Source organism: Balaenoptera borealis (assembly GCF_965194805.1).
Source record: "Balaenoptera borealis genome assembly, chromosome: 21".
In the NCBI taxonomy this organism is placed as follows: domain Eukaryota; kingdom Metazoa; phylum Chordata; class Mammalia; order Artiodactyla; family Balaenopteridae; genus Balaenoptera; species Balaenoptera borealis.
Genome location: NC_138880.1, coordinates 13165437 through 13178569, shown reverse-complemented (window position 1 = coordinate 13178569; position 13133 = coordinate 13165437). Strand labels below are relative to the sequence as shown.

General features: G+C 34.9%; 1 protein-coding gene across 8 annotated transcripts in view; it reads left to right on the top strand.

The window, feature by feature from the left end:
• The window catches only part of WRN (WRN RecQ like helicase), a 125918-nt gene that overhangs the window by 45909 nt on the left and 66876 nt on the right, over nt 1–13133 (top strand). For all 8 annotated transcript variants that reach the window (XM_082374930.1, XM_082374931.1, XM_082374927.1 and 5 more), the window contains 6 exons: nt 176–317; nt 1854–1929; nt 3375–3442; nt 3730–3838; nt 4412–4480; nt 8983–9065. In XM_082374930.1, the coding sequence (XP_082231056.1) occupies nt 176–317; nt 1854–1929; nt 3375–3442; nt 3730–3838; nt 4412–4480; nt 8983–9065 (547 nt within the window). The remainder of the gene's footprint in view (nt 1–175; nt 318–1853; nt 1930–3374; nt 3443–3729; nt 3839–4411; nt 4481–8982; nt 9066–13133) is intronic.

The window sequence follows — 13133 nt, the reverse complement described above, 5'->3', positions numbered from 1 at the left end:
CATTCTTGAGCACATATTTAAACTGGAGCACACATGTTCTTTTGTAGTATTGCTTGCACATCTGCCAGCTTTGAACAAAATTGTAGGCTCTGTTAATAATACTCCTTTTGTGTTTGCTGAAAAAGATACAACACTGTCAATGATTTTGCTTTTAAAAATTCTTTTAAACGTTCAGTCTTTAGAAAACCTAAATAGTAGCACAGTAGATCCAAATCATTCAAAATGCATAGAAATGGAAAGAAATCTGGGTCTTCCTTCTGAAGAAGAAGATGAAGATGAGAATGAAGCTATTGAAGAGGAAGAAGTTGTTGATGAAGGTAAGCCCTGTAATATGTTTGAAATGACTCATCTCTGATACCTAGCACTGATTTTAATTTAGGGTCCAGGTTTTAAACATTTTGGAGGTCAATGATTTTGTGGCATGTAGTTAATTAGGTCCTAGAAACTTGTCATTAAATCCCTTAGTGCTTTGGTCTTCATAAAGCACAATGTTACTGTTTAGAAGAGTAAAGTAATAGAAGTGTTGTGTCATTTGGTGAACATGGTGATGTGAAACTTTTCATCCTAAATTTTATATTTTGTCTATCAAAATCATTAATAAGAAATCATAAATTAATTTCTTATATTAAACATTATTGTAAATGGCATAGGTACACAGTGTCTGTCGTTCAGGAGCTTATTACTTAAAATAAGTGACACAGTGTCAAATAGCAAAATGGACTAATTTTCATCCTGTATATGCAAACTCTAGTAAAGAATCCACTAAGTGAATCTTCTGTCATTTAAGTGATATGGTATTCATTATGACAAGCTGTGGGTGTCTTCTCATAGAGTAGAACTCTCTAGAGCTAGATTTCATCAATGTTAAAATGTGGAAAATTTAAAATAATTTTGTAGATGGAAATATATGAAAATGTTAAAAAAGGTTTTTTCCTATGTTTTCTTGTATTAAATATGGACAAATATTCATTTGTTTAGAAATGAATTATCTTGACTCTTTGCTTTGCTCTTTCTCTGCCCCTCATGAACCCTTCAACCTGAGGAAAAAATGAAAATCAGTGGGGTAAAATTAATGTCATTCCATTCTGCTATGCAGTTGGAATTTTGGTCAAAGATTTGGTGGAGTGGTAATTAAAATGAAGATCTTGTTTTATCTATAGATTGTATTTGTGACCGTGATGTAATTTCTGCTTACTATTGATTGAAGGTTGGTTATATTATAAAATTTGGATTGGCGTTTTGCTTGCCATTGTTGGCTCTAAATGTTAGTTTTTTTTGTTTGCTTTTTTTAAAGTATGCTTTTTTTTTTTTAATTTTTATTTATTATTTATTTTTTGCTGTGTTGGGTCTTCGTTTCTGTGCGAGGGCTTTCTCTCTAGTTGCGGCAAGTGGGGGCCACTCTTCATCACGGTGCGCGGGCCTCTCACCATCGCGGCCTCCCCTGTTGTGGAGCACAGGCTCCAGACACGCAGGCTCAGTCGTTGTGGCTCACGGGCCCAGTTGCTCCGTGGCATGTGGGATCTTCCCAGACCAGGGCTCGAACCCATGTCCCCTGCATTGGCAGGCAGATTCTCAACCACTGCGCCACCAGGGAAGCCCCAAAACATTGTTTTTTTACGGGGCTGGCAAACTGAATCACAACAAAGTTCTAATCCTTAGTATTAGGTAATTAATCAAAGGGTTTACCTGGAGTCATGACTGGTACCCAGAGGACAAAATTGGGTGGATTTAAAAGACAACAGTGACCTTTGGTACCTACCACTATATTCTTTAAAAGAAGTCAATGAAATAAAACTTACTCCCTCTCACTTTGTGTACTTCTATTTTAACATAAATGCCCATTTTATTTTAAGACTGTTGGTTACCAGGACCTACTGCAAAGCAAATTAATTGCCTCAAGACCTACTTTGGCCATTCTAGTTTTAAGCCGTGAGTATAATCTCAGTTAATTAAATTGCATATTTACTGTTTTCTTCACAAAGGAAAAAAGGCAAATAATCCATCCATTTAACAGTAAAAGTACAACTTCATTATAGTTTATACGTGCCACACTATATTTTTTCTAAGTGACTACAAAATTATTTTGAAGTAATATTTATGTAAAAGTCATATCTGCAGATTGTTTTTATAAGTGTGGAAAATGGTTTTCTTTACTATAGAGAGTTCTGGATAGAGACATTAATAAATTAATCTTAATTTAATGCTGACTTGTATTTTATTATATACGTATCTATGTGCCTGTTTTGTGCATCTCATTGTCCAAAGCATGTTGTTGTAATAGAAATTCATGAGACAATAGTTTGAAAAACAGTGATAATCATATCAGTTTGAACATATTCAAAGGTATTTACATCCAGGGGGGCACATTTATAAGTGTTAAAATGAGAGGAATACAAATGAGATGAAGAACAAGTGAAGTTGAATAAAGCTAATAAGAATGTAAAACTCTGGACTGTATTTTTTCTATTCTGGGAATTTAAAATTTAATCCATGGAAGCATTTCTTTCATTTTTCCTTTTGATCTTAAAAAGTTAAAAAAAAATTAAACTATGTCCTACACATAGAAAAATGCACATAAATGTACATATCAGTGAATTTAAGATCACCTTTCCAATTGATTTTTCCCTCAACATTTTATTAAAAGAAATTTCAAAGATACATTAGAGTTGTTATTTTTTTACTATGAATAGTTGTATATTCACCATTAATTCACTATTAACATTTTATTATACTTTATTATATATTGATTTTCTCTCTATCCACTTTTTAATCCATTCAATTTTTAAAATGCATCTCAAGGTAAATTGTAGACATCCTTACACTTCCCCCTAATTACTTTAGCATGTAAATGATTAACTATAGTTAAATATTTATTTACTTATTTTATTTTTTTACTTTTGAGCTAAAATTTACATATAAGGAAATGGTTAAACCTTAGGTGTTTAACGTTTGCAAATCTTAAGTGTACATGTAACCTAAACCCTTTTAAAAATATGGAACATTACAATCACTCCAAAAAGTTCCCTCATTTCCCTTCTTGGTCAATCCTTTCACCTAGAGCATTTCTCTTGTTTATTTTAAATCAGTGACTCTGTTGGATATCTAGGATGAAGCTGGAATTTATGTTATACTTTAGCTATACATAATAAAATTTAATACAAATATGAACAGAAGTCCTAGTTGTTCAGTCAGCTTGAATGGGAGGTTGGTCAAATGGGGCTTTTGTTTTCAAGTTCCACGGTACATATATTTTTATTGAAGCTCAAAAATGTAAACAAAATTCTGGAGGAAGTGAAAAAATTAAATGGATTTCAACTTGTCCATTGGGTTTCTTGTTAGTAAAACAGAGCAGCTTTTTGCTTTCCATCTTCCAGGGTTCAGTGGAAAGTGATTCATTCTGTACTGGAAGAAAGAAGAGATAATGTTGTTGTCATGGCAACTGGTAAGTTGTACTTAAGCAAGTAATCTAATCCTTTAAAAAATAAAACTTCAAGGTTTTGACATGCTTAGTCTTTCCATAAACTCTCAAAATACAAATATGTATACAAATGGTGTAAAATATAGAAGAGAGTGAGCTGAGGGTAGATGCTCAAATTTATGCATGAATTAACTCTTAGGAAGGTAGCACATTAGTAGTGACTGTTCACCTCATACAAGTACATCGTAAGAAGAAATCAAAGTACCAAGGATTTAGTTTTATTTGTCTGAATGTATTATTTTTATTTTAAGGGTATGGAAAGAGTTTGTGCTTCCAGTATCCACCTGTTTATGTAGGCGGGATTGGCCTTGTCATCTCTCCCCTTATTTCTTTGATGGAAGACCAAGTGCTCCAGCTTGAGTGAGTCATGCTTTCATTGCCACATTACCACCCTTTGTTTTTCCTCCTGTGAAGGAAATAATTGATTTTTCATGTATGTTAAAATCTAGTTCGCAGTAACGCATTGCTAAAAGTGTTGCTTTGTCTTTATTAGTAATAAATGACACTTTAGTGGAAGAGCTTATCTTCTTTCTTGAGTTCTCTGTAATTCAAGGCTACCAGATGGCCCCGAAAAAAATTTTTAAAAAGCAAATTTTATGCCAGTTTACACTACATATCACAAAATTCTTTTCTCTTTTGGTTACCCTTCTTTAGCCTAGTGTGAAGTATATACATGGACGTGTAGTTTTTAGTTGTGAAAAATTTTAAACTTCTTTAATCTGAGCCTGCAATCTTTTTGGAAAACCCACCTTAACAGCCTGTCTTCTAATACAGCCTTCGAAGGAATTTATTTATCAAATTAGTGAGTTACAAAAAGAGATTGCAAAGACGAGGATGTACATCTTTATATTTCTTTGTTCTTTCTCACTTAAAAATGAAGTTGATATTTGTAGTGTGCACATGGTTCCAGAATATTTGTTTTTCTTCTTACAGAATGTCCAACATTCCAGCTTGCTTTCTTGGATCAGCACAGTCAAAAAATGTTCTAGAGGATATTAAATTGTAAGTAATTTATATGATTTCTGATCATGTGGTCAAGTGTCTGTGGTATGTGGGAAAATTTTGTACACAAAAAATTTTTATTTAATGCATGGGCAAAATATCCATAATTTAAAAATATACTTCCTTTTTATAGTATATTTATGTAACTGTTAATTTAAAAATCTTTCAAACTCAAAGAAATCTGTTATGTTCAGTTCTTAGACTGGAAGGCTAGCATTATTATGATAGAATCATAAAATTTTGTTTTGGAAGAGAACTTGGAGAGTATCTAGTATTGTCTCATTTCACAGATGAGGAAACTGAGGCCCAGAGAAAAGAATTTGCCCAAAGTCACCTAATGAATTAATGGCTGAGTGGGGACTGGTTTCTAGATCTCTTGCCCCACCAATCCTGTCATGACATAATTCCTAACAAGAATAATGTCTCAGGCACACAGAGGTGTGTGTATATAGGTATTAACATGTATATGCATATATAAATACACATTCACACACACATACATTTACTGAGATTTAATAAATGCATACAAATATGTAACCTAAACTCCTAGCCAGATATAGAATATTACTGTCACTCCAGAGAGTTCCTTCATGTTCCATCCCAGTCTGTCCTTCTATTCACCATCCTAAAGTGAACCACTGTTTTAATTTTTTCTACCATGCTTTTGTTTTGTCTGTTATAGAACTTCATATAAATGAAGTCATACAATGGGAACTCTTTTAAGATTTCTTTCCTTCAGCATCATGTTTTGACAGTTCCGCATGTTCTTGCATGTATCAGTAGTTTAAAAAAAAAAAAATCAGTGGTATTTTATTATATGAAATTACCACAGTTGTGTTTTCATTTCCTTATTGATGGACACTTAAGCTGTTTCTAGTTTTGGAAAATTACTAATAAATCTGCTATGAACATTCCTATATATCTTTTTATTTTATTTCTTTATTTTTATTTTTTATTTTATTTTTGGCTGCGTTGGGTCTTTGTTGCTGTGCGCAGGCTTTCTCTAGTTGCGGTGAGCGGGGGCTACTCTTTGTTGTGGTGCGTGGGCTTCTCATTGTGGTGGCTTCTCTTGTTGAGGAGCACAGGCTTTAGGCGCACGGGCTTCAGTAGTTGTGGCACGTGGGCTCAGTAGTTGTGGCTCACGGGCTCTAGAGCTCAGGCTCAGTAGTTGTGGCGCATGGACTTAGTTGCTCCACGGCATGTGGGATCTTCCCAGACCAGAGTTCAAACCCATGTCCCCTGCATTGGCAGGTGGATTCTTAACCACTGTGCCACCAGGGAAGTCCCAGTGTATACAGATTTTTGTATGGACATATATTCTCATGTCATTGGTATAAACCAAGGAGTGGAATGACTGGGTCATGTAGTGGATATATGTTTAACCTTTTTATTCTAATTGAGGTAAATCTACATAATATAATATTCACCATTTTAATTATTTTCAAAGTGTACAGTTCAGTGGCTTTTAGTACATTCACAATGTTGTACAACCATCACCACTATCTAATTCCAGAACATTTTCAGAACCCACCCCCAAAACCTCCATGTCATGAAGCAGTCACTCCCTATTGTCCTCTCCTTCACTCCTTTCCAGTCACTAATCTTTCTGTCTCAATGATTTGCCTATTTTGGACGTTTCATATAAATGGGCTCATACAGGATGTGGCCTTATGTGTCTGGCTTCTTTCACTTAGTGTAATGTTATCAGTACTTCATTTCTTTTTGTGGATGAATAATATTCCATTGTATGGACATATCATATTTTATTTATTCATTCATCAGTGCTGGACATTTAGGTTGTTTCTACTTTTTGGCTGTTATGAATAATGGTACTATGGATATTTGTGTATAAGTTTTTATGGGAACATATGTTTTCAGTTCTTCTGTGTACATGCCTAGGAGTAGGATTGCTGAGTCATATGATAATTCTGTGTTAACTTTTTGAGAAACTGCCAGACTTTTTTGAGAGTGGTTATACCATTTCACATTCCCACCAGCAGTGTCTTAGAGTTCCAATTCCTCCCCATCTCTGCCATCACTTGGTATGGCCAGTCTTTAAATTTAGCCATTCTAATAGGATGTCAGTGTGTTTTTAATTTGCATTTCCTTAATGACTAATGATGTTGAGCATCTTTTCATATACTTATTAGCCATCTGTATATCTTTGAGGAAGTGTTTATTTACATCTTTTGCCTATTCCTTATTGTTGTTTTTTTCTTATGAATTTTGATAGTCATTTGTATATTCTGAATATAAATCCTTCATTTGGTATATGGTTGGCAAACATCTCTTAGTTTATGATTTCTCTTTTCATTCTCTTAACAGTTCCTTTAAAGAGCATCACTTTTTCATTTTTATAACGTCCAGTTTGTCCATTTGTTGTTTTATGGATTTTGCTTTTGCTGTTGCTTTTTGGTGCCTCACTCATGATCACAAATATTTTCTTTTTTATTTCCTTCTAAAAATGTTATAGTTTTATGTTTTACATTTAGATCTATGACCCATTTTGTGTACATTTTGTATATTGTACCAGGTATTGATTACAATTCTTTTTTTTTTTTGCATAGGCATATCCATTTCTTCCAGCTCCACTTGTTGAAAAGACTATCCTTTCTGCACTGTATTTCTTTTCTTTTTTTAACTTTTTAAAAAAAATTAATTAATTAATTAATTTATTTTTGGCTGTGTTGGGTCTTCGTTTCTGTGTGAGGTCTTTCTCTAGTTGCGGCAAGCAGGGGCCACTCTTCATCGCGGTGCGCGGGCCTCTCTATCAGGGCATCTCTTGTTGCGGAGCACAGGCTCCAGACGCGCAGGCTTAGTAGTTGTGGCTCACGGGCCTAGTTGCTCCGCAGCATGTGGGATCTTCCCAGACCAGTACTTGAACCCATGTCCCCTGCATTGGCAGGGAGATTCTCAACCACTGCGCCACCAAGGAAGCCCTGCACTGTATTTCTTTTGCACCTTTGTGAAAAATAAATTGACTAAATATATGTGGGTTTATTGCTACACTCTTTATTTTCTGTTCTATCAATCTGTTTGTCTGCCTGGATTGGTGTCTTGAGTACTATAGCTTTATAATAAGCCTTGAAATAGGTAGTACAAGTCTTCCACGTTTGTTCTTTCAAAAATTTTTTGTTTTTGTTTTTGGTCTATTCTGGGTCCTTTGTATTTCCATAAGTATTTCAATATCACCTTTTCAATTAAAATGCCAGCTGGGATTTGATTGGGTTTACCTTGAATCTAGATATCTAAGAATTAGTTGTCTTTATAATTCTTATCATTGTTTTACACTGAAGAAACTGAGGCACACTGAAGAAACTGAGGCACACCGAAGTTAAGTACTTGTCTAAGATCACTTAGCTTGTAAGAGGTAGAACTGAGATTCAAACCTGAATAGTCTGGCATCAGAACTAAGTATTTATACGATTTCCTGTGTTAATTAGACTACTGAGTTAATTTCATGAGATTAAAAGTGTATCTGTTCTGTTCTTAATTGTTTTGTTCCAATTCCTAGTGAAAGCACCATGCCTAGCACACAGTAGATTAAATATTTCATAGTCTTTTCATATAGAACATTGTTTCATTTTATTTAATTTGATCTATGTCTTCATTTGGTAGAATGGAAAAGAGGCTCTATACAAATTTTGCCCTAGCCCTAACCTTTATTGCATACATTGTCTTAATTAGGATTCTATCTGCCCAGAATAAAAATCAGTCACATTAGTTTAAGCAAATACTGAATTTTATATTAAGGATACAAGAATGTCTTGTGGACCCCTCTGAAAAGAAATTAGCCAGCCCTCAGGAAGAGACTGGAATGGGTATTAAAAATACAGTAGGGCTTTCTTTTTATCCATAGCCTCTGTGTGTATTCCTCATTCTTCTCTCTGAGGAGGTGAGCATTCTCTGCTTTTCTAGTCACAAAATAGATTGCTCTGCAGCTTCTTTTTTTTTTTTTTTTAACATGTTACAGGTCTTGTCACTTGGAGACTGACGGGTTGTTTCTTGGTTAGACCCCCAAATTCTAGGACAGAGACTAACTGACTTGACTTTCATATGCTGTCTGTCCCTGGCCCAAGAAGATGTAGGCAAGACAGCAGAGTACACAGGAGAATCATGGGTGCTATGGATTTAATCATGGAGATGGGAGTCAAGGGTAGGATAATGGGTGGATTGCTAACACATAAAAGGTTTACTCTAGGCTTGATCATTTAACTCAGGCCACTGTGGTTTTGGGGCTAGACTGCTGGAAATCAGAATCTGGCTTCTAATGGCACCTTATGCTGAGTACTCCCTGGCTGGTATTGCCAACATTTGTTTTGATGCATTGAAGTGAAATCAAAGAACCAGAATATGTGCATCTCTACATACATATAACATTCATTTTGTTTTTAATAAGTGGCATAATACATTATTTAAAAAATTATCAGGTGTTATGGTTTTCAGGTGTATTCATTGGGTGATTGTTTTTACATTTCCTGTTTCTTTGTTTGTTTTTACAGAGGCAAATACCGAATTGTGTACATAACTCCAGAATTCTGTTCAAGTAACTTGGACCTACTCCAGCAACTGCAGGCTAATATTGGTAAGTGGTATGATAGAATTGTTATAAGTATTTATTAAATTGAGATATTCTTTAAAGTTAAACTTATGAATGGATACCTGATTTTACTTCTCTTAAAGTTTATTTCAAACCTTATCTCCTCCAGGAAATTTCTGCCTCTCCAACATGGTGTCTCTCCTGTCCTATCCCAAAGTATTCTATAATTCCCTCTGCCATAGAAATTAGGCTCCTGCATTGTAATTACCTGTCTATATATCTGTTTTCTTCTGCTAGACTGTAAACTTTTCAGGGAAAAATGCCGTTCTTATTTCTTTATATTTCCCGAGTGCAGTGCCTGGCACATAGTAGGCATTTAAATGTATTGTTGAATAAATATTGAATCTTAGATTCTGTGAAATTGTAATTTCCTCTTTTTCATATTCTGAATCTAAATTAAGTCAGTGTAGTGGTTCTCTACCCTTGTTGTTCATGAGAATCACCTTTCAAACTTTAGAAAAATGTCAGATCCTCAAACCTTGAAAATTGTGATTTAATGCACCTGGCACGAGGCTGTGGCAGCTGTAGTTTTTTCACAGGTGATTCTGATGTGTAGTCAGGTTGGAAACCACAGTACCTTTGATTATTTGCTATCAGTGAGTATGATTAATTAAAAAAATTAGCTAGTAAGTCAGAGTCTGTGTCCAGAAAATGTAAATATAGAATTAGTTAAAAGCTGGTATCATTTTTTTTTCTTTTGTGATTAAAACATTTCTGTCGGTTTTTCGCTTCTTGATGGTTAGGCTCAGCTATCCAAGAGTTGCAGTCACGGCTTCTATTGTAATTGCACATATTTCAAACATTCAGTTGAACCAAACAATCTTAGCTTTCTAATGTAATATGATCTCATTTTATAATTATATATTAAAAAAATTCCTAACAGGTAGTTTTTTAACATTGCAGTGTCTCATTTAATGGTTACTTGCATATAACTCTAGGAAAGCATTTAACAATTGTTCTAACAATATAGTGAAAACAAATACTTATCTTTTAATATGTGTTAAATATCAACAAAAGAATGAGGGCAGAAATTAGCATTTGATTAAATATATTATCAAAAATTGCATCCATCAGCTGTTAAACTCCCCTATTGGCATGTTATATTTTTGCCTTAAATGGAAAACAAATTTGGTGTGTGTCCTATTAGGTTGTATGAAGTTCTTATGAATATTTCACTTTCGATTAAACCCAACAACCCTAGATATATAAATTCCATGGTTTTACTGCAAAAGTTAGGGTCTATGTCCATAGTGGTCTGGATATGTTTTTTTCCATTTTAGTATTTGTTTTGTTTCTGTGGTGGAGTTAATCCAGTATTGACTTAGATCCTTTTGACAGGTAGTTCTATTTCTCTATTTTAATTTTTTCTAAAGGATTAAATTATGAACACTGCAATTATTAGAGCTGCGTACTCTGCATAAAATGGATGAAAATGCTCTTTTTGGTTGACTGTCAATGTTGAACAAAATAGAATAAATTCTTTCTGAAATACTTTCATTTAACTTTTATTTGCAGGAATTTATAAAACGCTTGCAGCAGTGAATATACTTAGAATTTTATTTGTACAATAGTTTGACATTTAGCTATTAAGATTTATGATTTTTATGATGTGTTATTATTTAAGTAATATGGGTTTATAACAGAAGCAGCAAACAGAATTTTACATAGAGACTGCTTAAAAGCAAACACACCTGTAATTGTCTTGTAACTTTGGAAGTAGGCTTGAATGACAGGTGTGCCAAAATGAAATATGTCCTGGACCTGGGCAGACACTTGGACTTGCACGTTTAATGTGGAAGTTGGCAGAAGCTTGCCTCAGCTGCTTGTGAAGGGCAAAGTTTAACTCCATTAAAAGCTAGTTAGTTGGACTTCCCTGGTGGCGCAGTGGTTAAGAATCCGCCTGCCAATGCAGGGGACATGAGTTCGAGCCCTGGTCCGGGAAGATCCTACATGCTGCGGAGCAACTAAGCCCGTGCACCACAACTACTGAGCCTGCACTCTAGAGCCTGCGAGCCACAACTACTGAGCACATGTGCCACAACTACTGAAGCCCGCATGCCTAGAGCCCGTGCTCCACAACAGGAGAAGCCACCGCAATGAGAAGCCTGTGCACCGCAACTAAGAGGCGCCACCGCTCACCGCAACTAGAGAAAGCCCACATGCAGCAACGAAGACCCAATGCAGCCAAAAATAAATAAATACATAAAATAATAAAAATAGATAAATAAATAAATAAAAATTCTTATTAAAATAAGCTAGTTAGTCAAACCTATAATTATAAGGAAGGTTTTAAAATAAAGGAGGAGCTGTCATCTTTGTTTTAATTTATTTAATTTAAAATCTGGGTCATGTAGTTTCTAAACCCAAATAAGTATAGTGGTAACATTGAATTTGTCCCAGCCACTCAGGAAATAGAAATTTGATGTGATCAACCTGTACTTGTTCATATTTAGTAGGTTTCTTTTTTTTCTTTCTTTCTTTCTTTCTTTTTCTTCTCCAACTCATTGTACTTGGTAATCTCAATGAATTGTAATTATTTGCTTGTCTGTCTCCTCTTTTAGAATTGTGAGCTCCTCAAAATCATGGATTGTATTTTACTAATCATTTTATACCTAGAAAAGTGTTTGGAACATAGTGGGAATTTAATAACTATAATAATAATAGCTTATTTTTTTTTATTGAGCTGTCTTTCATGCCAGCCCCTATCTTAGCATTTTACGTGAATGATCTAATTTAATCTTCAGAGTAACTAAAAAATGTTAGGTACTTTTATCACCTACCTTATACTTGTGGGAAACTGACACTTGGAAGCTTAAGTAACATGCTTAAGGTAATATAAATAGTAAGCCAGGTTATGCATCTAGGTAGTCTGACTCTAGAGCACGTGTTTTTAATCATCTCACTAGTGGCAAAACATTATAAATTCTCAGATAAGCATCAAGTAGTGATCATCCCCATTGAAGGGAAAAGTTATTTTTGTCTTAAGTATTAATTTGGTGATCGAGGGCAAAAGCACTACTGTCACTACTTTGGAATATCTGAAGACGTTTTAGTGAATGATTATATAATAAAGCCCTTTTCTGAAATGCATTACTACACACTGTTGATTCTGTTTCAGTGTGGGTATGTGGCGTGAGGGCAGAGTAGAGGCGTTGCTAGGGGAAGAGAACAAAGTACATTCCTTCTTACCTACTTTGTACGTAATGAGATTTAGTTCTTCCCTTACCATTTTATATTAGAAAACGTGGATGTCATCCGTCTTCCAGAACTGGCATTACAGAGGAACTCTGCAGTGTAATATGTGATCAGTCACGGACAGTGATGCATTTAATCTTAGTATGAAATACGCTGAGTCTTTGTATCTCTCTTTTTTTTGTTGTTTTTACTGTATTTACTTATTTATTTTATTTTTGGCTGTGTTGGGTCTTCGTTGCTGCGCACGGGCTTTCTCTAGTTGTGGTGAGCGGGGGCTACTCTTTGTTGTGGTGCGTGGGCTTCTCACTGAGGTGGCTTCTCTTTTTGTGGAGCACGGGCTCTGGGTGCACGGGCTTCAGTAGTTGTGGCACACGGGCTCAGTAGTTGTAGTTGTGGCTCACAGGCTCTAGAGCACAGGCTCAGTAGTTGTGGTGCACAGGCTTAGTTGCTCCACGGCATATGGGATCTTCCCAGACCAGGGCTCGAACGCGTGTCCTCTGTATTGTCAGAAGGATTCTTAACCACTGAGCCACCAGGGAAGCCTCTCTATCTCTTTTGATAGCTAATCCATGAGATAAAATTGAACGTATTACCAAAGAGAAATAGAACAGCTCTTTTTTTTAGGGCATTATCGTTGCAAATGAGTGATAGCTTTGAGGACAAAGTAATAGTAACTAATTTCTCTGAGGAATAATGATGAAAGTTAAAATTCAATAAATATGTTGTTTGAAAAATATATATTTCTCTCTTTTATCCATATGCCTTTTATCCATATATCTCCCTTTACCTATTTTCAATAATGATTTTTGGTGTTATCTGATGTTATTTATGCTTATATTTTTATATGAACCAAATACT